This window comes from Melanotaenia boesemani, chromosome 7 (genome assembly GCF_017639745.1).
Source record: "Melanotaenia boesemani isolate fMelBoe1 chromosome 7, fMelBoe1.pri, whole genome shotgun sequence".
Taxonomy (NCBI): Eukaryota; Metazoa; Chordata; class Actinopteri; order Atheriniformes; family Melanotaeniidae; genus Melanotaenia; species Melanotaenia boesemani.
Genome location: NC_055688.1, coordinates 20,145,903 through 20,169,766, shown reverse-complemented (window position 1 = coordinate 20,169,766; position 23,864 = coordinate 20,145,903). Strand labels below are relative to the sequence as shown.

Below are 23,864 nucleotides of genomic sequence, written 5' to 3'. Positions count from 1 at the left end.
GTGCACTTGCATGTTTGTGGAAAAGGGGTGGAGATGGTGGGGCAGGAGGACTTTTCCGTGACCCACAGAGTCAATGATACATAAGCCACATGACCAGCTAGTCTTCTTATCCAAGGCGAGCAGCACTCACATGCACAGAGACACGCTGACAGACAGACCTGCGAGCTGACTTCCAGCACATTCACAGCTTCACTGAACTTGCTGCCGTTTCTCTGACAGAAGAAAAGAAGACACACACACACTCACAGACCTCCGTGAGAGAGCTCAGATAAAGACGTGTCTTCAGTCTTAGAGTGGCGCTGTCACAAACTGATATACAAATACAAAATCAGACAAATACACACATACACAGTCAGCCACCACACACACATATTCCCACATACACACATAGGGGAGCAAACAGTCTCTCTCTCTTGCTCGCTCAGCTGCTCTCTCTCTCTCTCTCTCTCTCTTTCTCTCCCTCTCTCTCCCCCTCCCATCCACATACACACTCACACACACACCACTACAGTATATCAGCGAGTGACTAGCAGAGAGCCAGAGGGGAGTGCAGAAATGAATGTGAAGATCCTGACGCTGGTGATTGTGCTCTTGGTGTCTCTGCTGTGTTCTGCCAGTGCTGGTGAGTACAGGAGAGGCCAGCCTTGTCGCTTGTCCTCTCTCTCTGCCTTCTATTTCTTTCTGTTTGCGTTTGGCTTGTGCAGGCAGCTATAGTTGATCAGTTACCCAGTATGGTTAGCCTTGTGTGGGCTCTAAAAGACAGGAATATCAGCACCTGGTTGTATACAGTACTGCACTGCAGTGGTTATACTGTCTGCTATTGTACTGTCATAGCTCTTAATGGTAAACTTGAATGTAGGTTTCAGATTGGATGGATCATATTCCTCCCTGCCTCACCTTGGTGTATGCTTGTTAGACCTGGACATGAAATATTAAGCATTTTATTAATGGCTATTAATGTCTTGAGCTATGCCTGAATGATAGATATGTTGGACGTATGTGTGACTGTGACTGTGTGACAGGCTGTTATGAAATGTAAGATATGCATAGCACATGTTCTCTAAGGTGGAATGAACCTGATTAATTTATGGCTTGATGTACTTCATCTGACTCAAGTGCTATTATTACATGACTATAAATGTGTAGCACCTATAGATGCATGCACGCCTCCTGTAGTGATGATAATGAAGAACATAATTGTTGTACGCATCAATGAGGGGAGCACAGATCCCAGATGCATGGATTGTCTCTAGAGGGGCTCAGTCCTGACGCCCAGTAAAGTGCTGCTGTGTCTCTGGAGCCGTTGTTGGACTAGTTATCTTTTCCACTGTGCACCTAAAATGTCTGTTATTTGTCACAAAAACATTGACATGGAAAAATCATACAGGGACAGGGCATTTTCTCTCTGGTGGCTGATGGGAGGAAATGAGTTCTGAGAAATGTGGTTTTGGGACCAGTTTGGAGAATAATGGGCGATGTGCAGATGTGATGTAGGTAACACTGTGCTGTGAAAAAACAACACTAAGGCCTGTGTAAATGTCTAGACTATTCCTGAGATTATCACCTAACTACAAACTAGAGTGGCTTAGAAAACACACTCACAGGTTGTGTTTATATTCAGCCCATGTGGAAGATGCTACATAAACAATATATGTCTGCATGTAGATCACTTATTATATGCTTAAGCTAAAATTATTATGTAAGAATGATATATCTTTACATCTTGGAAGATACAAGAATTTTCTTTATAGACTATATTGCTAGTTGTTTTATAGATAGTGGCTGTAAGATGCAGTGTAGACTTTATGTTTGCAAAACACCGTCCACTCTGTGTATCGATCCATGGCCACAGCACTCAAAGCTCCCATGCTCCCCAGCACATTCGTTACAGCGACATGCTATTTTTGTCTAAATGGGAAGCAATTATCTAGCATCATAGTCAGTGTCGCTTTTCACGCCCTGCGTGTGGCTAAGCATGTTCCATGCTTGAGAGCCCACCGTGCTACCAATGACGAGGAAAACAAGGTTGCTGTGCCTTGGGCTTTCATGAAAGCTTATCCTTCTCAACGGTCAAGTCATGCCACTTATGCGCCTATTGGTTCCCTGGCTGCTACTGTAGTATCAGAGAGAAAGAGAGAGAAATGGAGTGAAAGAGAGGCAGGGATGCAAGTGTGTTGCGGTGTTGATGGGTGTGGGGAGGGATGCTAGCTGGAGTGTGTCTGCGTAGCACAAGCCTCTGCTACAGTATGCGCTGTCGCGGGAAGGTGTCGGAAGAGACTCTGCATGTAGGCAGTGGGTGTGAAGCCTTTCATCTTGAGACAAACGCTTTTCACGTTTAGTGGGCTTTCTCTCTCTTAGGCATCTGCGTGCGTGCTTGTGTCTGAGAAAGATATAACGAGTGAAACAAGGAGAGCATGTGTGTGTGCACATAGAAGTGAATCTGACTGATATACGGTGGGGAAGTGTGCCTGTGTGAGCTTTGATTGTAATTATGGGTGGAGATGCATATTAACAAGAATTCTAGCACAAAGGGCAATTCACTCAACATAAAGCTACTTACAATATTCATTCAGTACACTAAATGAGCTCCTGAGGCCTTCTCTATGTAATATTAGCATCCTTTAGCAGTGCACTTCAATTACCCATCCTCGAAAAGCACTCTGGCTCAAGAGTGGGCTCCAGCTTTAGACATGTGGTATCCATAATTCATCCTGAGGTCGACCACTCTTCCTCCCTCTGTGAAAGTCTTATGACACATAAACAGTTTACAAAACATGTCTGTCACAGTCTCTCATAAGTTACCAACGCTTCACTTTTTCTGCAATTGCAACACACTATCAGTCTTCACTTAGAGAGTCAGAGCATAAAAACAATGGCGGCTAGTTCAGACATGCACACACACACAGTCACCCATTCACACATATACACAGGTGCAGTTATCCAGCCTGGGTGGAACAGGTGAGGCTGTGGTGAGTGTGAGCAGGGGCCCAGATCAGAGAGATTATCTGGCAGAGAAATCGTCTGCTTGGGAAGTGGGCGATTTTATGAGAGCTGTCAGCAGTGCTATTATTCTGTATTAAACTTTGATGTATTGTTGGAGCTATACCTGCTCTGTGGAACCAGCATGCATGCATACTTCACTAACTCCGATCTTGTTCAGATGCTCAACCAAATGTTGCAAGTCAAAGTACAGCCAATGCAGGGGAAACCACTACACATGCAGCTGCTCATTAAGGCACATAGAGCCTAGTTAAGTCTTAATAGAATGTGAAACAAAATCTATGGACGTAAATCAACCTTAACCAGCAAGCTTTAACTCATAATCCCCAGTTTCTCTAATCTAAGGAAGGTGTTTGTGTGTGTGGATGTGTTTATGGTCGCTGTAGGGAAAAGAAAAGCTACTAAACTTTTCCAGATGTCCAGAGATAGAGCAATAACTGTGGGCAAACAGTTCTGTCAAAGGGGAAGCAGTGGTAAGGTTATTGAAGGATTACAGTAAAATCACAGGGCCTTTTTTTAGGCACAGAAGCTTGTGAGGACCAGCTGGGTTTATATTACACACACTACACAACACTCCCACAGGGTCAGATGAAATCCATTTCGTGGAGAACCTGGATTTCCTCTTGATGCAGCATTGCAAGGAAATAGAGCCGATAACCTGCAGCATCACTGGATTTTATCCACTGCAGACACACACACACACACCTAAACTCAATACACTCAACCTGATGAGTTGTTTGGAAACTCATTGATTTATCTAAATTTTTATAATACTCTGTTGGATTTAAGAGAAGCACCAGAATTATATCCTTCTAATCACACATAATACAATATAAGAATAATGGGTGGCTGTAAAAGTGAAGATTGACAGCTCTGTAAGATTTTGACACAGTTTATACTGCTTTAGCAGGATTTTAATGTTTGTGTTATAGTTGGGATTGTAGAATAAAAACAGCATAAAATTACCTCAGGAGTTTCAGAAGCAGCTGCTCTGTATTGTGGTTGGATGTGATTTAGTACCTTGAAATATAAAGTATTAAACCAGACAGAGAAAATCCATTGCAGTTATTTTTACCACTCTGAAACATCTTAATGACACAACCCTAAAAACGTAACTGCAAGTTACATGATATGTAATTCACTGTTTCTGGAGACTGTAGAAAGGTAATTTTTAAAGGACTATGTGTGATAAACGATTTCACATCTGTATATTATCACTCAATATGAGCTTGTTGAATGACACCCACTAATAATTGCCGTGGGGTGGGAGTTAACGAAGAGATTTGGTGAGAAATCATAGCTCATTTGGTAGGGATATAAGGCTAACCTTTGGGCTAACAGTCTCCAGAGAGCTAAGCTGTTGAAGACTTTGGCATATGTGACTGCTGGGCTGCTGTAATGTAATTCAGAATCATTTGAATGAATAAATCTACTCACTTAGATCTTCCCTTGAAAGCAAATCCAGTGAAGGAGAAAAAAAGCAAAGGAGGAGTAAAAGACAGTCCAAGGGGCAAAAAAATAAAAGGGCAGACAGGCAGAGAGCTGAGAGGAATTCAGCTACATCTAAAAACTGGCTGATCCTGTCCTTTTTTTGGGGGGGGATTTTATGTGTGGCATAATGACACTGCAAGTCAGCAAAAAAGATGTCTGTCCAACTAATCTTGTTTCCTTTTTTTATGTCTATTGTAGTTGAGGCCCCCCTTTGAGTTTTGAGGGTGCAACCCCTCATGTTTGGGTGAGAGGTAGTGGGGCTGAGGAAGGGGTCCTGTGTTAACCAGAGCTCATGTGATCGCCAGACCCTGTCCTCGGGCCCGGGGCACTCCTTACAACTTAATTAGACCCAGATATTCTCAGAAACAGCTCTGTTTTCCACCAGCGTCCAATATTAAAGTGATTTATGACTCCTTTTTCAAACATTAAGTGTTACATTTATAGTGGTTGTACCAGCAGATCGGATTGCTGATCAAGATCTGAGTGGACATTTTTATTAACGGCCTGCCAGACCACAGAATAAATATTATGGTCTTTAAGAATGCAGGTGCTTTAATTACTTTCATGCTCAATTTGTAGGAACCCAGAATAGGAAAATATGACTTCTTTATATTGCCTTGGAGATGTCATTTGTGGTAGAAAATTATTCTTTACCAGTTACGAGGTTCTGAAGAAGCAGAAGTGAATTAATCTAAAATATCAGATAAATATGGTTAATATTAACTTCAAACTTCTTTTGGCACTATCATGTATGGTTTTCATATATGGCTAAAACTGCCACACAGCTGGCTTTTGTTTGGCAGTTCTACGCCAGATAAGAGATTTCAGAGCTATAAAGATACTGTATGAGTGTGGAATGGGGCTATGGAGTGGGATTTAGTAGATGTTGGGTTCATTTATTGACACCCCAGAGGGCTCTGACTAAACTCAAAGCCTTAAGCAAGAGGATATACTTGTCTCCCTTACGGTCAGACAATCATGGGATGGGGTGGTATACCTCAGTTGGTTTCTAACTATAATGCACCTTATGTTCAATTCTATAATTAAACGTTAAAAAAATGTAAAAATGCCCAATCTCCTCCATCTTCCTTGCAAATTGGGTCCCTTCTGTGACAACACAGAAATCATTCATTTATGAAATCATGCATTATTCATCTAAATCGCTCTGTCTTTGATCACAACGGTTATTTTCCCTAGGAGACTATTTCTCACGTACACTTAAATGCTGGTCAATCAAATGATCTCCCCCTGACTAATACCATGGATCTCCCCACATACTGTTTCCTGGATCAGGACAGGGCCCCTCACTGTGTCCCTCTGTCTTGTTCACCAAGGAGGAGAGGCCTCCCTGCACTCAGAGCCCCTGAACATGAACAGATGTTTGTAAAAATAGAAGAGCAAAACAATATATGGAATTCATAAACATGCTTGAGCATCAGGCAAACAGCTTATCCTCACCCTGTAGACATAGCAGCCCAATTAATAGTGAACTTGCGCTCACCTGCAGCACTCTGCAGCTGAGCCTGTCAGTAAAAGTCTTTACAACTTTTATTCCCTTACTAAATATGTATGACGAAATTGCTTATCAAGTTTTATTGCATTCTCTTTATCCAGAGGGGCTTTTTTTTTTTGCACCACACAACAAAGATATAAGTGATAAAACATAGTAGGAAATACTTATTACTTAAAGTGAGAACCACTATGGAAGAATTACTGAGAATATAAAGAAAATTCACTTTACCTGTATTCCAATTACCTTCATTATTTGCTAAACACAAACATTGGCTATTACTGCCATTTCAATTCCATTTGGCTTCTCTGGCATCAATTTTTCCAACTAAAAACTTGTTACCAACCAGTGCTGGGCAGAAAATCAGCTACTGTAAGGCTTCCAGAGATATTGCAACCATGTGGTCATTTTTGGTTGCAGCTGTAAATGATTGAAGGATTTTGTGTGATGCAGAAAAACAGTTTAATGTTGTATTTTGGCTTAAACATTAATTATGCTACTTTACACACGATTTAGCACATCTTTTCCACATCTTTAGACATAGTGATATCCCAAATAGCGACAGGAGGAAATAATAGCTTATCTAGTGATAATCCTTTCATTAAAATTTTAAGTTCCTAAGTGTTTTGTACTCTTTAGTTTGGTTGAGTGATAACACTGTCTGATGCAATGCTAGAGCTATTTTCCTTTAATTGTATAGCTTATGCTATAGGGAATAGTAATGGTCTCCTTGGGCTTTAAAAGCCGCAGTAAACCCTGCACAATCTTTATGTTTTTTCAAATATTCCCACATCACAAATGGAAGAAAGCACACAAGTCCACTGCATGGTGGGGTTATAATAAAGGAGAGGGCGGGCTGTGTTTCACATCTGATTAGTGTGCCCATGGAAACGGATGGTTGGAGGATCCCTTTGCCCTTGACAAACAATCTCTGGAGATTGGGGCAACGGTTGGTATCCTTACCTACTGTACTTGCCATGTGCTGTGAGGTTAACCTTGCTGCTGTTAACGGAAACAGCAGCACCAGCATCTCTTCCGCTTCTGCCCTCCGATGTTTGGCACATATAGTGGAAAGTTGTTAATAGAAATCTCCCCTTGGAGTTATTTTATGTTTACATCACAGACAGCTCATGCTCAGTAGGTTTCAACCTGCAGTAACCTTGTATACACAAATTCACTTCTTCAGCTAAAGTGGGATTGTGAATAAACCAACAGGCAGTCAAGTGGTGAGGGGAGTCAGTGGCTTCATTAGCTGGCTCAGTGCGGCTGCCTGGCCCTTTGAACTCACTGCGCTCTGATCATAGCAGAGTATGCAGTCTCACACCTCATCATTTCATATACTCTGTAGTCCAGGAGCATATAGCACCACTTCACATGTGGCTGACTTACTCAAAGGGACATCTGTAGAAAGTTGGAAGCCACAGGGCTTCGCAGTTTGTTTTCAATTAGTCAGAACCTTCATTATGTGCGTGGGGGGGGTAACTTTCAGAGCAGGCTAGACAAGGGGTTAAGCTTAAAAGCTGCAGTAATGGGAGCAACTTTTCATGCACTTTGGTTTCCTCACTGGATTTTGTGTAGACAAAGCCAGCCTTCAGCTCAACCACAAGCCTAGCATTATCACAGTACAACAATGCTGCATATCAAACAGTCCCAATAGAAAAAAAAAGTGCTCATGACCAAAACAAACCCTCTTCACCCTCCCTGAGATGAACACTCAGATGCAAAGTGTGGTGGCTCACAGAGGAGGCTGAAAACATCACACAGAGTCAAAGGGCTGACCATGCACTCAGACTCTGTGCTGTGAAATTTGTAAATTGAGAACCTAGTTGATATCAGCTGACAATGCCACTCCTTTTGCCCCAAACTGAGCACCATTCACAGCTGCCATGGTAACATGGTCTGAAAGTCGGCAAGCAATTGGTACCAGTTTCTTCCAAGGCCTAGACTTACTGTGCAGACAATATGCAGTATGATGCTGTTGCACTGTGGGGCTTATTCTAGGTTTAAAGAATATTTGGCTTGTATCTGGCACATTTAACACATTTCATCCTTGCCTTAATAACCCTGATCCTTTAATGTGTTTATGTAGTGGAAGCATCACTACTCATGACATGATTCTGTCTGGAAGTGTGGGTTAGTATGTCTGAAGTAATGGCATGCTATACAGGGATTCATTAGCTAAAGCTACTCCTTTCCTTTTAGTGAATGAAGGAGGAGAGCACACAATGTAGATAGTAGGCCTGTCCCTCTAGTGTCATGGTAATAACCATGGATACACACACCAGGGTATTAATTCTTTCTCTCCCACGAAGACAAACATTGTTTCATTTGCCAAAAAGAGCAATAAGCTGTACATACCTTGCATATAGACCCAAATGTCTATCTTTACATTTTTATTCATATGTAGAAATTATTTTGCAATAAAAATGTATATCCTAAGGTATAAGGAAAGCTTTAATGTTATTAGTGTTTTGAGCGAATTTATATGGCTTCTAAGTTTGAAAAGCTTGAATTGTCTGTTATTTAATCCAATCATTTTGCAGATAGGGAGAAAAAAAGACTTAAATTTTACTTGCAACTTGGGATAATTGTAAATAACACAGCGGGGCTCTGACAGAAATGCCACTGAGAAATTTTTAAGGTGATCAAAGACTATTTTGACAATGAAGACTATAAATAATGTATACCATGATCATTATTTTAAGTGATCCTGTCAGGATTCTACTATGCAAATTACCTCTTAACATAAAATATCTGAGAGAGATAGAGAGGTCAGGACACAGAAACTCTCTAGTTTTTAAGTCAAACTTAAAACACGTCTATTTGAGAGCGCTTTCATCTAATCTGTCTCTTTGGTCTGGCAGTTTTGAAATGATTTTATGTATCATTGCTTTTATCATTATCTATTTTACTATAATTTATTACTGTAATATGCTTTTATTTTTGTCATCTCTCAAATCTTATTTTTTTGCTCTTTTCCTGTGAAATTTTTTTTACTTGGTTTATTTTATTGTTGCCTTATTACATCATTTTTACTTTTAAATCACTTTGGATTGCTCTTATGTGCTTGATAAGGTGTTATATAAATAAAGGTGAATTGAGTTTGATCAGAAATTAAGGCTTTTGATAGATAACTGAGGTACAGGAAAATACTTTAATTAGTCCTGGAATATTACTAATTATTAATTCAAGATATAACATCTGACAATCATGAACCTCCATACAAAAATGTGTTGACATTTGTAGGCCACAAGCTAAGTCACAGGATCACCAAAAATTCCTTCTTATGGTACCAGAGGAATGCTTCTTGATAAGGAAGCTGATACCTCTTGGAATACTTTGGCCTGGCCTGATCACCACTGTTTAAAAATATCTTAGCTTTGTTAATTTGGTCAAGATGTTCCGCTGCCTGAAGAAAAATCAGAAACTAACACAGCTGATGCCTTTCCTCAGTTCTGCTTGAGTTTACACCTCAAGATAAAAATTGTATAAAAAGCAGTAAGCAGAATGGAGAGGTGACAGATAATTGATGTAGCAACTGTGAAAAGACACACAGAGGAGAGATTAAATCTGAAAAGATCAGCTGACCATGAAAATGAATCTATGAGATTGCACGCAACAGTTTCATGATGAGGGTTATGAGTAATGAGCGAGACAGGTAAACAAACAGATAAAATTCAAGAGGACAGCAAATCATTTTACACTGACAAAGAAAATTAAACACAGCTGAGAACAAATTTCAGTGGCCATAACTCACTATGTATGTTTACATTTTATATTTCTAATAAACACAAGCCCTCTTGTGTACTTGTAGCTGTAGTTAAACTCCCGGGCTGGCATAGTTTAATCTCTTATGTCCTGGTGGCACAAAAACCATTATGCTGTGGCTGCATTTACAAGTTCACACATTTGTTATGTGGTTGTTTTGGCAGTCGATACACACAAATCTCCTTTACAACTATTAATAAGCCGCTCCAGCCTATTTGCCATGCTGTGTTCCTGCACTGACACAGCGGTGTGATATATAGTTCGCACTTGCCAGCCATGAGGGCAGTTGATGAACTTGGCATTGAACCAGAGGACAGCCATTTCTCATCTCTCCTCGGGCTGGATGGATAAGTAGAAGACGTACATCTCTCCAGACACCACTGATGGACTGTTGCCGAATCAACAAGGATAAACTGTCAATATTCTACTTTCCGCTGTGGCATAATAAGACAGAGAGCGAGCCATTAAAAAAAACAAAACAAAAAAAAAACAAAATAACAGATATCACATCAGTAAATGTAAAAAGCAGAACATGGAGATCATCAGTCTGGAGTCTGGCCAGTTTGTGACACTGTCAACTACTCTTTTCTCTAGATGACCACCTCTTCCTATCCTTTTCTGGCCACAACCACTCTTCTCCACACTTCTTGCAAGCAGCAGTAGCAGCAATAACAAGGCATTCCTGAAATTCCCCCTTTATTAAACTTTAATTAGGAAATTACCAAGTGAGAAAAGATGAGCTGAGTTTTGGTGGAAAGAGTGCAAAATTGAGGTTCTAAGGTCACTAGAGGAAGGTGTAAGATCCTTGTTTTTGTGCGACATATGCTATCCAGCTCTTTGACTGTTTTACCAGCTGAACGCAAACATTAAAATCTCCCATGGGAAAAGATCAGATGCGATACTACAGAGACTGGATCCAATTTCAGAGCAATAAGATAGGAGAGATATCTTTGTTTATGGAGATGAAATCTGCATTATCCAGTGATGAACCTGCCATGGAGACAATCAAAAGATCTTGTTCAGAGGAGCAACAGATGATGCCACATGCAATCTGTGAGTCTTTCACCATAGATGGGGTTGCGACATGAAGCTAGGTGCTGATGTGTCTGTCACACTGAGATGCTCTCCATACAGGCTGCAAGAGTTAATCTATACTGCCACTATTATCACTGAGACCTGGCTTATTTTTAGCAGCTTTCATTACACTTTTCTCTAGCCAGATAGGATAGGTTGAGGTTTGTCAGAAGAATCATAAGATGTTCTTCCTTCAAACCCCGGTGCAGAGTTGTGGCTGACAGCTTGCCATGACGGGAAACATCTAAATTGTCTCATTATGGTCCTAGATGACAGGCTGAGCCACCCGGAGAGGCATAGCAGATGAGTTGTATGAGCCGAGGTACAATTACTCTACTATCTTGCACTCCTTTGTGTGTGTGTGCACATAGTGACTGAGTCTTATCTGTTTGCAGCACTAGTTAAAGAAGACCAACACTCCACTCATCCATCCCATGGGCAGCTGTAGTTCAGGAGGAAAAGCAGTCGTCTACCAACTGGAAAGTTGGTGGATTGATTCCAGGCTTCTCCCTTGCTACATGTCCTTTGGCAAGACACTGAACCCTGAAATGTGTCTATTATGTGTCTAAATGAATATGTGAGAAAGGGGAAAGCTTAGTATATAATTATAGAAGTACTGTATGAGTACAGATAAATGTGACATGTAGTGTTAAAGCTCTTTGAGTGGTCAACATGACTAGTAAGGTGCTAAATCGGTACAGTCTAATTACGATACATCAACAGCCATTAGGCATTGTGTATCTCTGTGTTTGCTGCAGTTATCGCTGTTGGACATGTCAACATTTCTTTCTTTCTTTTGCAGAATAGGTAAACAGGGTATGTCTCCAATTTGTTTGCTGAAATTCTTTACAGAAATTTACATCCAAAAGTGTGTCTTTTCAGTTTTATTTTTTCCATGTGGGATCAAACGCAATTCACCCCACTTTTAAATGTGATCACTCAAATCAACTAAAACAACTTCTGCAGATGAGAAGTTGAATGAACAAGTTTGTTTTCAAGCCTGCTGACATTCTTGTGTTTCTGTGTGTTCTGCATCTAAATGAAGAGGGTGTTTCATGTGGCAAAAGGGAGAAACAGGACCTCTCTATAAAACTTCAGTTTGCCACAAAATCTACTCAAACATTGTGAGTATTAACATTCAAGCCCCTGGATTTGAAAGAAATGAGCTGAATGCCTTTAGAACGTGTGAACGTCTCTCATTCATTGTGTATCTAGAACAATATCAAGAGGATAATGTTCAGATTAGTGCTCCAAGGGGCAAAGATGTGCTTTAGATGCAGAAATATGCAACCAAGATTTTCTGTTGCTGCAAATGAATTAGCCCACTGTTAGCCTATAAATATACTGTGTAATGTGCTTGTGGAAGAGGATTAGCATGGAATTGGAACTTGAGATGTCTGGCATTTAAGGGATATACATAAAAACATTCAACAAGCTGTCTAGTTCAGTCATGCAGTTAACCCTTATTTAAATTTGAAAGCCTTAAACTCTTCTTTTCTTCCTCGTTTTCAAAGAAAGTTGTTCTTTTAAAAGCAGTCTTCATACAGCCACAGCTGAAGGTCATTAGTTAATAAAGTCTGCAGGAAGAATTTGCTTTTCTTCTGACAATGTTTTAAGTCCTGTATTTGAATTTGCTCTCTTTTCAACAAATCGAGGCTATCTGCTTGACACACTAAAGACTTTTTAAATGCAGTAATCAGGTTTTAGAGCCAGACCATAAAATCTAAGTTAGCCAACATGTTCAGAGCCACAGCTGTGCCTTGTTCATTTAAAAACATTTAATATCACAACTCACAATGACTGATGAAAAGATTCTTAAGAAAAGTGCAAACCTAGCATCATCGCCACTTTTTTAAGCTGCTCAGCTGCTGTCCTCAGTATACTTTTTTTGCTTTTACAAGCTTCTGCAGTCAAACCAGCTGACTTATCTTAAGCTGTGTCCTCACCGAAGCGCTTGTAAAGCTAAGGAAGGTCATTCCCTCGGGAATTCTAAAAACGGTGCCAGTCTTTCTGAGGGGAGGAGACAGGAATGTCATGACCTCATGTGTGTAATGTCAATCTGCTTTTTGATGGAGTTAAATGTGCAAAGAAAAAAAGGGGTTAGTTTGGCTCTTAAGAAATCACTGCCTTTAAAGAGAATCATTGGTAAGGTATTAAGAAGATGTTGATTATTCCTGAGCAGAAGTCTCTCTTAAATAAAAAATAAATCACCTGTTGATTGGTCAAAACTAAAAATAGGAGGTTGAATAAAAGATAATACTAAATTGGCAAACTATGGTTTAAAACTCACAATATCCTCAGCTTCAGGGTTTCTTTAATCGTGGGTATAAAACTCCACTTCAAAAGCTCAGTATAGTATGATATTAACTGATTCAAACTACATATTCATCACCACATACATAGCTGCTAATATTTAACCACTTTCACATGAAGCCCTTTGTTGCTTTTACTCAAATTTCACTGAACTAAAGAATGAGGTGCAGTGTGAAAGATCACCCATATTAAATATCCCATTACAAATAAAGTTTTGCTGCGAATCATTATAAAAAATTTTTAAAAAAAAGGACCCAAGAGGCGGTCTGTCAGTTTGCCATAGGTTGAGAGGTCGCAGACACTTGAGGTGGACCACGGCATGGGGAAAAGAAGGGCTTTAAGGGATCAAGCCACACTTATTGAGAAATGACTAAAAACATCTGGAATCATTCTCATACACACGCATACTCACACACTTAAGACATCCACACGCTCCCAGTGAGACTGAGTGCTATTAAACTCATCCCCAAGCTTCGGACAAATCCTGCAACAAGATTCACCTCCAGTGGGTTTGGTGTTGTATGTAGTTTGTAATTTTAAGGGAGAGTGATGGAGACATGAGACAGAGGGTTTAGGGTTTTCGCCTCTGCCAGGGCTTTGTGTTTCTGCGGTGCTTTGTGTTGGACCACACCAACTTGATGAGCAAGAATGCTGGGTGGGCTTATAAGGGGCCACACAGAATCTCCCACAAGTTTATCCATACATGTCTCTTATTTCCTCATCTATTACCAGCGTGATCCCTCTTTCGGATTGTGCCACTTCTTTATAAGCACTGATTTACTTGGCTCAGGATCAAATTGTGATGACCTGGATGAGAGAAAGTTTTGTAACACGATCTGAATCTACTGGGAAGACCATTTTTGTTTGTCAAATTGATCTCTTTTCTGTGCATGTGTCCTCCAGGTCCCATGGCCTCCACGGAGCATGGCAGAGAGCTGGAAGAGGCAGCAAAGATGAGAAAAATGGTGCCGCAAAATCCACCGAGAGGCGGTCAGACCCACAGACCAGCCGGCTGGAAGAGAAGACGCCCACGACCCCGTCTTTCCCACAAGGGCCCCATGCCATTCTAGAGCAAGGTGAGTTTCAACAAACCGGTGATAACACAGCCAGCATTATGCAATAAAAGGACTCTACTCCTCAGAGAGTTTTGGAAAATAAAAAATATATAGATTAGCTGTCTGTCTCAGCTGTGTTTTATCCACCAGGTCAGTTTTCTGTTGAGTGAGAGTTGAGCAGTTAAAGAAACTGACGAGTTCAGTGAGAAAATCTTCATGAACAGAGAAATGTATAAAGAGATATGAAGTTCAGCCCCGAAATACTTGACGAGCTAAAAACTCTTACATGGAAACTTAATGACCACAGTCAGACTGAGCTCCATCCGAAGGATGTTATTGTTGGCACTGAAAAAAAGTGCATGTCTTAAACGATTATTGGACTTTGCCTACAAGCTTCCTAGAACGATAAAGGTTGTTTTTAAATCTACGTCATTTATGTCCTAATACAACCTAACCTTTGAGTTAATTCAGCTGGAAAAGATCTTTACTCTCCATCTGGTTAAGTCAATTAAAACCTTTTATCCAAAGATAATAATTTGTAGAGTTAGGTTTCTTGGCAGCAACTATTTTCTTGAAAGCGAATGTTTAGTTTGCTGTCAGGTAAAACAAGATTTTGTGTGAAAAACTCTCACATTTATAATCAAAGATAATATTTTGCTTGTCACCTTTTCACAGTTTGATTTTCTATACTGAACCCAAACATTTTCACTGTATTTCAGTAAAAACAGATCAAGCTTCACTGAGAAACTAAAATATACTACAGGCAATTTAATACCACTATCAAATTTACAGGCCGTCCAGGTTTAAACTCATTAATGTCAGCATGTTTTTATGAAAAGAAGGTAACAGCAGAATTTCAACGTCTTTCCTAGACAATGTGAGAGACAGGAAAGCTGAATAAGACACAATATCGCTGCAGGAGGTGCCAACCATACCGCACTGACCTGCAGAGGTCCCCTGTAAATTAAATCCATAGTGAGAGGAGGCTGCAGCCAGAGAGTGTCAAGGCATGGTTAATCGGTTTTAAGGAATAGGGATCAAAGATAAAGACGTTTGAAAGGTCTATTCTCTAAAACATCCAGAGATGCTTTACAACCTATAGTGAATTATGGATAATCAATGTTTATTGTAGTTTTGTGTATTAGGTTAGGCCTCTTTGAGCTCCCTTTTGCTTTGAATACGAGACTCTAGAGGCTTATAACAAAGGTGAAAACAATGAGTAAGGTCCAAGCCAGGATAGTAGCACTTGAAGGACAAGATGGGTCTTAAAACTTCCATTCGTCTGGCAATAAAATGTGAGAATCCTCTCAGTGAGTTGAGTGTTTGGAGCTTATGTTCAGTGCCAGAATGCTGGCCACGCAATAAGAGGAGCTTCAGGAAGTTGTGAAGCTCAGTAAAAGTGAACAGTTCAGTGAGTCACAATGCTGTCTCCGCAAACACCACTTAAACCACAACACACTGAAGTTTTTTTTTTCTTTTTCACTCCCCTCTCTGACTCCTCCTCATTCTTTACTAAGTGTATAGTTCACCTCATTCATGGAGTTTTCTCCACATACCATGTCATTTTACCCCAACTTGACCACAATGAAAATAAGGCTGTCCATCAGTATTTTAGTGAATGTGGAATACCAACCATCAATAAATAAATGCTTCAAGGAAAATCGGTACTGAAAGTCAGATTTTTTTCAGTTCAGTTTGACCACAGCCTGCCAGAAAGAATTAAGTCTTTTACAAGGCCTGATATCCAGCATCAATCTGTCCAATCTTCTAACGCATCAGCTTGAAAGGCTCTGTTCTTCCTCATGCTTCCTGCTTTCTTCTTCAGTTTGTGCTGATGGTGGGAAAAATCACTTCTGGAAGCAGCTGGAGATGCAGTTTGTTTGATCAAAGCTAGAGTTCAATAGATACATCCAGCTGAGGACTGGGACTCATACACAGACAGATTCTGTGGATATGTCACTTCTGTCCAAAACATAATTACTACACTGTTTATATAAAGATAAAAGACAATGATTTCCTTGACGTTGTCCATCCTCCAGCCTCATGCTATTTAGCAACATCACCCAATCTTTGTGTCAAAAGCAGCTCATCTTTTATTCTGTATGACACCTGAGTCGAAGTTGGATTTTTCATCATTACAAGTTCCAGATGTGAGCAGCTCTGAGAAGAAAGATGGCAACCTGGGTCAACTTCTTTGAGCATCTAAGTAGATTCAGGTTAAGCCATGCTATTACAACTCTTGGAACATGCCAGTGACAGTCTTAAAAACAACAGGATATTACAGATTTAAAGCTAGAGGAAACCCCTAGTGACCCTGAGTGTGAGAAAACTCAGTGAATGAGTCTTTTAAGCATTTACCCATCAGCATAATGTCTGCATGTCCTTCCCATACACTATATAATGTTGCATGACTTCAAGGGAGTTTCTGCACTGAAATCATATCATGGATCCAAAAGCACAAAGGACATGAACAAATAAAACAACTCGCAGGAGATTAGATATACCATAAATCAGTTCAGGAACATTACATGTCCACAGAAAAATGCTGTCTTGATTCAAGCTCTGGCTCTTATCAGCGAATGAAGCATGCTGAATCTTCTGAAATCATCATAGGATAGGAGAAGATTAAAAAACGATAGAAGATGAAAGATTTTCATTGTCAAGAAGTAATCCAGTCCCCAGAGTGTAGTATAATGTTGGGCTTGTGTTTCACAGCCAGATATACAATTGTTTTTCTTACTCCCTGCTGCACTTTCCAATCAAAGACCATGAAATCTGGTTAGAACATGTCTAGGATAGCCTTTTCTTCAAGATGTGCAAGATAACACAGAGAACAACACAAAGAAGGTTTCAGCAAAAACTTCCTGAGGGGCATACTTGTTGGGTTAGGGTTTGAATGTCTGCATGGTATAAAGGCATACCAAAATGATGATTTTACATATCTTCAAAAGTATCCCGTTCTGTCACGATATATTTGTCATGGTACGCGAACCACCACAAATGAGTCATGATACAGACAGCTAAAAGAGCATGGAAGCAGTCATAAAAGAACTTAATGATTTTGGGATATTTTGATCTGATGATACAACTGAGAAATTCACAAATTAAGTTTTATAGTTGTAAGTACCATCTGTGACAAGAACACTGAAAAACCCAGCTATTGTCCAGGATTGCTCACAGATACCTCCATGAGTGTGGTAGAAGTGCAGTGTGTGACTGAATAGTCAATGTAGAGAGAAATACAATCGGGTACAAAAGTCCCAGATACAGCCAGACAAGGTGATATTTCTTGGCACCAAAATTGGATAATGTGGTACATTAGACCTGCATGTGTTAAATTAAAAGTTAAATTTTTGATAAAAGGTTCAGAGAGGTGTCTGAAATACAAATAATAATTCAGTGTCTTATTTGCAGAAGACAGCAGTGGTCTCACAAGTTAACAGCTACTCAGCATGAGGCCACCAAGACAGCCAAGTTTTTACAATCTGAAACTATTTAAACATGAAAAATTCACACAACCTGCTGTATTGTGGGGTTTTACATCATGTTATTTCTGCATCACACAATTATATCATATGTGACATGGTTTGACATATTACTGTGACATAGACCATATTCTGCAATTAAGAAAATGTTAAGATAAATAATTTACAGTCAAGTGAAGTACTGCATGAATCCTTGAACTGTTTTGATTTTGTTTGTTTGTTTTTTTTTAAGTTAGAGGTGCTTTAAATAATAAAATAAAGTAGTTTTTTCAGTGATCTTGTTCTAAGTACTACACTAATTCTACTGCAGGTAAGACATGGACTACTCATAATGGATTTTACAAAACTCCTCTAAAAAACAAAGCAAAAATACAAGACACATTTAAGAGTAAATCATTGGGCATTTTTGTTTTTGTGTATACATACTATGAGACATATATTTTTGCTAAAAAAAAAGGTGTTTATTCCATTGTTAGTGCATGTGCTAAGCATTGAATTATGCTAAGAATATAAGGATTACATTAGCTTTTTCTAATAAAATACAAAAACAAAACACAAAAGAAAAATACACTAGTAATGTGCACTATTGTATTAGTAAGTGGCCTATCCTTTTATAATAAATAAATGAAATACTCACTTATTTATTTATTAAGTTGCAAGGTCTCTTACATACTGTGTTCCCCTGGAGAGATGTTGAGTTTTTTCTGATAAACAAAACACTAATTAAGTCAAACCCTTCTCTACACGACCATGTTTTTAAGGAAAAACAAACAAAACATGCTGATTGTGCATTCTCTGTGTTGTTTTCCTGTTTTGCAGATGATGCTTTGAGCGCCCTCCCCCAGGTTCTGATTTCTATGCTCTTCCTTTGCCTTGGGGGGCCTTGCATTGAAGGGCCTATGCTTGCCCAGCCTGAAGAGTGATGTCCATAACACCTGCTGGTTCTTCAAGCAACTCTGTCCACAAAAAACAAGAAGAAAAAAAAAAAAATCAGGACAAGCCACTCACCCTCAGCTCTAGGAGGAATAGGGAGCAGGAAAAGGGGGTTGGGGTGGGGGGGTATTGAACCCGAGCAACCAGACTCTATTTCTCTGTCTCTCTCTTTCTCTTACTCCCTCACTACTTATCTATCTCTGTCTTCTCCCAAGTGTTTTTCTTTTCAATTTTCCTATTATTTGCTTAATAGAGCCCAATCACAGCGATCTCCCTGAGAGTCTCACACACTTTGCATGACATGTGGTGGAGAGGGAGCCCGGTCAAAACAGTCTGAGTCTTAAAGCATCTGTCACTGCTCCAGAATGTGGTATTCACTTGATTCAGATACAACGTTACAGCAGCCGCTGATGTCATTGCTGTGTAGCTACTTAACAGCTTTACTAGTGGGTGAGGGCGCTGATTATGTAGAAAGGCAGAGTCCGTTTTAAAAATTGACATAAGCAAAGTTTAGTCAAGATACTTTGGATGTCTGCTGCAAAAAAGAACAAAAGATTTAGTGTTTAAACTGGACAAGGAGAAGCGTCACGTCTGAATGACATCATACTCATCACGTAATTATCATTATTAATGGTGCTTTGTACCTCTCAATGCTTGTATGTCCACATGCAAAGTAAGGCTGGACTGAAAAGAGAGCACATGTTGTCAAAACAATTTATTAAAGTGACAGAATAATTCCCTCATTTAGGAGATTCTTTAATCCAAAGCTATTTTGGTGTTTCTGAACTCATTAACACCTTGGGGAAGGGGGGTTTCCTGACAAGCTCAAGGTTACTGTAACATGTCCCACCTTGAATGAGTCCTTTGACCCCAAATCCCAGTGCTGTCCGCAATCCCAAGCCTTCTCACCACATTGCTGCCCTGCGCAGCTGCTCTACACGACTGTTAACTGGCAGTGGCGGTTTGCTCCACCGACAGACCGCCTTGCCTTTTAATGAAGTGCCAAATAGTAACGTTCTCCACAATGCTGCCAGGAACGGAGGAATAAAAGGTTAGGGTGAAACGAAAAACACATTACCTCTTGTTTAAAGTCTTGATACACTGATACATTATGCATTTAAAATTTTTGCAAACAGACATCCCATGTCAGACAATGTCGGCAAAGAGGACAAGTTGAATAGATGAAAAAAGGAGCCATTTGAAAGCATCAGCTCTGTTAAAATGTCACCACGATCAGCCTACCACTAGTGCTCCGGCGGTTTTAATATTCAGCACATGGCTGGTTTGACCCTTATAACAACACATTTCACTGACAAAAAGCTATGCCTTTCCATCATACTGGAATATATTACTGTTTGTTTATTTCTGTGTTATAGTTTTATTTCTTTTTTTCTCAGGGTGCTGTGATAGAGGCTTGTACTAGAGCAGTCTATTTTGTGCATTTATTCAATGAAACACAAGCATACAGTACATTTAAAACTTATATGAGCATATTTTCATATACTGTATCTTTATTATCACTTTATGTATACACCAATATAGACATGATTTTTCTAGATTCAGTCATTTCTACACATGATGTCTCTACATTAAGTTGGATACAGTTGCCTTTCTAGAGTGCCCTTCCACAGCACAGGTGGCCGTGGCTTTGATCATTATGCTCATTAAATCCTGGAGTTAATCTTTCTCAGATGGATCTCCCCAAGGTTGGCCGGGGCCACTTAGTCTGAGCTCATTGTTAAATTGGCTTAGACTGAAACCACACCCTTCCCCCTTTTCAATCTCCAAATCCCTGCTGATTCAGTGTGTAATTATCTAACACATTAGGACTGTGACTGACCACCTTCCAATCATTTGTTTATGCGTTAGGTATGCTGAACAGCCTCCTGGTTGTTTTCTATTAAGATTTCAGATTAAAATATCACTTCAGTCCATTGTAATTCAGAAAAGCTAACTCCCTGAGTTCAAATCAGTTTTGACCATAAGCATTTGGTGACTGGTTAACCTAGATTTCCAACACTTTTTCCCTCTCGCCATGTCTCATGCAAATATTATAATAAAATGCAGTCTTCTCAGTCCCAGCATGAGAAGCCTTTATTAAGAGAGCATCTAAAATCACAGTGGTAATCCACCCAGCCAAGTTCACCTTGATTAAAAATGTATTAAATCCTAGGGCACTGAGAAGTGTAATAATTTCAGTTTTACCATTATTTTTTCATACCCTCGCAGACAGAGATGTAGATTTCATTAATGCTCCACGGGAGTGAGACAGCTTTACTCAGGATGTCTCATGTATTATTGGGGAAGATAGTAGGAAGATATGAGCTGGGGATGAAAGTTCAAAGCCGCAGGAGTTTGGATGCTGAAAGTAGACTGGGTCATGACAAGGGGGTTCAAATCAATATTTCCCCATATCAGAAGTTATTGTTACGGAGCCGAGTAACGTCTGTATCCGCACTATTCTTCATGAATGTATCCTCACCATCTGCACCAGCCATGCTACCCTTTCAGAGACCAGAGCAAACCAATGTTTATGTAAAAACTCATTTTAATCTTGGTCTGGTTATCAGTTGAATCCAAAAAAATCAAAAGCCAAATACTCCACAGATCCAAAGCCTCTGGTGTCAACAACTTACAAGAAATAGACGTGGCTTTGCTCCAAGACTTCTCTGTATGGGTTTGAAAGGCTGCACTTTTGAAATTCCGTTATGCTGCTGGAAAAATACACCCTGAAAACAAGAGTCTCTTGGTATGGAATGGTTTTCCAGTGTATTGTGACAATTTTCTGTCTGATTCTTGTCTAGCTGGTTGTCCAAAGCTTACTTTTTTAATACAGTGTGAAAAGCTGTATCTTTTGTGGATGTAACAAAATAGAAAAGTAGTCTGCAGCACAATATGTCGTGGACACGTGAAAGCTTTCAGGCATTCTTTTTTTGTAGATCATAGCTCACAGCGCTTCCCTGCACATCAGGTTAATGGGCCTGGTGGTGTGGAAGGACAAGCACGTCCAGGCTCAAACTGAAATGGTAAACCAATACATTATGCTCGGGGAGCAAAACCATTTTCCTTAATGGTCTTTTCCAGCAAAGCTTACACAAGAGAAACGATTCCTATCCTCTCAATGTTTCCTCTCCAACTCCTCTTCTCTGTGACCATCACAAGGCCTGAGTAATGTTCCTATGCACTTGTTAGCATGTTTTCCTGGTAGAAAAATGTTTGTTCTGAGAACTTGCCCCCTCTGTGTTTAATTATTTTTGCATTTGGCAGGGAGTGTGTAAGAAGTGGGGACGAGCAGAGAGATAGATATGAGCTACTGATGGAGATGAGAATAAGCTAGAAGCAGGTTTTAAAATATTAGCTTAGCCATTGATTCCCATAGCTACGGACACAACACCCTCATTAAAAAAAGATCACAGAAAAACACAAGGTTTATGTTTTTTTTTATTATTATTATTATTCCTATTGCCACTCTACGCTCAATTCTCTACCGGAAGAAATTGCTTTGATATTTACCAAAACATTTCATTGATTGCAGAACTGGAAGCAGAGTTGGCACACAACACATTCCATGATTTTATCTTGTGAATCTTTAAGCCCATCAAACTGTATCATGTTGGCCTTTAGAGTGGGTGTCTGTAGGATCAAGTGGCTGATATTCAATCTGATGAATACACACTTTTCCTCTGGCTGGGCAATCCAAAGGATAACTAGATTTTAACTCCCATGAGACATGACAATGATCTGTCATTATCTTGGAGCCTCAAAATGAGACTTCCTACACCCAGAATAGCACAGGCCCCTCCCGCCTTGATAGCGACATCCTTCATATATGTAACCACCGTGTCCAAGAACAGTCACATTCAGAACAATCTTAGGAGAAATGCAGTCGGTAGGCTTACACGCCATCACAACAGTGTTACTAGGTCTCAAGCAGATACCATTTGAAAGACAATGTATTACTCCTGAAACTTATATTCTGTTCATGGTGTGTGCTCATACTACTCACCAGGCCAAATGTACAGTCCCTGTCTCTGTTTTGATGTTGAACTGGGCAAAAATAAATGACATGAATAAATAAATAAAACAAGTGTATCAGAAATGGTTGAAATACTGTGTACATATTTGAACTTTTGGTTTCTAATTTATAAAAGATAAGCTTTAGCTCTTGGAGTACTTATTTTATTTTTTCCTTTCATGCGTAGCTTTGTGTTTTTATTTTCTATTTCTGTAAAGTGTGTAAATATATCTTTATGATAATAAGTAATATTAAAAATCTTATTTTAAGAAAATAGAGTGTTGTGTCTTTTTTTGTCAAATGAAAAGTATGCTTAAATAGATTTTAAAAAATTAAATAAGACATGCACTTCTGCACTGTGATGCTCTAAATTCAGTGCAGACATTAACAATGCTTACAACCCAGATGCATGCATATAGTTCACAAGCACTGACTTAATGATTGTGTCACACAGAGTTCAGAAATAAATAAGAATTGAGATGGTATGAATATAAACTTTTATACCAATTTCATCTAAAGAATTTAGATTTAAACTACAGCTATCACCGAACTTAGACAGCTTTGTTGTCTCAAAAGCACAATTTTTCATTTTGTTAATTTAAACAATATCTGTTGAAATATGGGTATTTCAGGATTTGGATTAAAGTGGAGGATTGGCAGACTGTCCATTAAACTGTCATTATTTTCCTTAAAGCCACATTTTTCTGGTAGACCCACCAGTCCCTGACCACATACTATATCTACAGTGTACAATAAAACTGTATATAAGAGCTTTTTCTCTCTCTCTCTGCTTAGAGATAAAACACAATTGCTCAGTTCAAATGGAATGCTTTAATCAGGAAACCTCTTCTGTACTTTTTTCACAATCTGTCACATTAAAGTCAGGCCAGTTCTTTTACATAATTTAACTTCATGTAACAGATCCAGGGCATGAGCTCCACACAGGGAAGACATATTTTATATTTTCTGTCTTCACTCTAACCACAACAATAGAGATCACATACAGTGATGCCAGAATATTGGCTATCAAGTTACGCCATGTTTTATGTATTCGAGTACATCAATGGATAAAGTGCAAAGACAAATATAAAAAACAATACAATAATGCAGCAGCAGCAACATATTTAATGGCAAGGTTATCAGAAAAGTTGACAAATAAATTTAAATAAGTCAATAAGTTAATATTACTGACCCATCAACAGCTCATAAGACCAAAGGAA

At 39.4% G+C, this 23,864-nt stretch overlaps 1 protein-coding gene across 1 annotated transcript; it reads left to right on the top strand.

Moving 5' to 3' along the window:
* The first annotated feature begins 452 nt into the window (after nucleotides 1-452).
* On the top strand, nucleotides 453-22,918 carry apln (apelin). Its single transcript, XM_041990374.1, has 3 exons — nucleotides 453-622; nucleotides 14,060-14,232; nucleotides 18,516-22,918. The coding sequence occupies exons 1-2, from the start codon at nucleotides 556-558 to the stop codon at nucleotides 14,224-14,226; spliced, it is 234 nt and encodes a 77-aa protein (XP_041846308.1). The 5' UTR covers nucleotides 453-555; the 3' UTR covers nucleotides 14,227-14,232; nucleotides 18,516-22,918.
* The last annotated feature ends 946 nt before the right edge of the window (nucleotides 22,919-23,864 follow it).

Excerpts from the sequence above, each read along its gene's own strand:
- apln (XM_041990374.1), top strand. The coding sequence starts at position 556 with ATGAATGTGAAGATCCTGACGCTGGTGATTGTGCTCTTGGTGTCTCTG. Across the intron at positions 623-14,059 it reads GCTGTGTTCTGCCAGTGCTG|GTCCCATGGCCTCCACGGAG; the intron begins GTGAGTACAGGA and ends TGTGTCCTCCAG.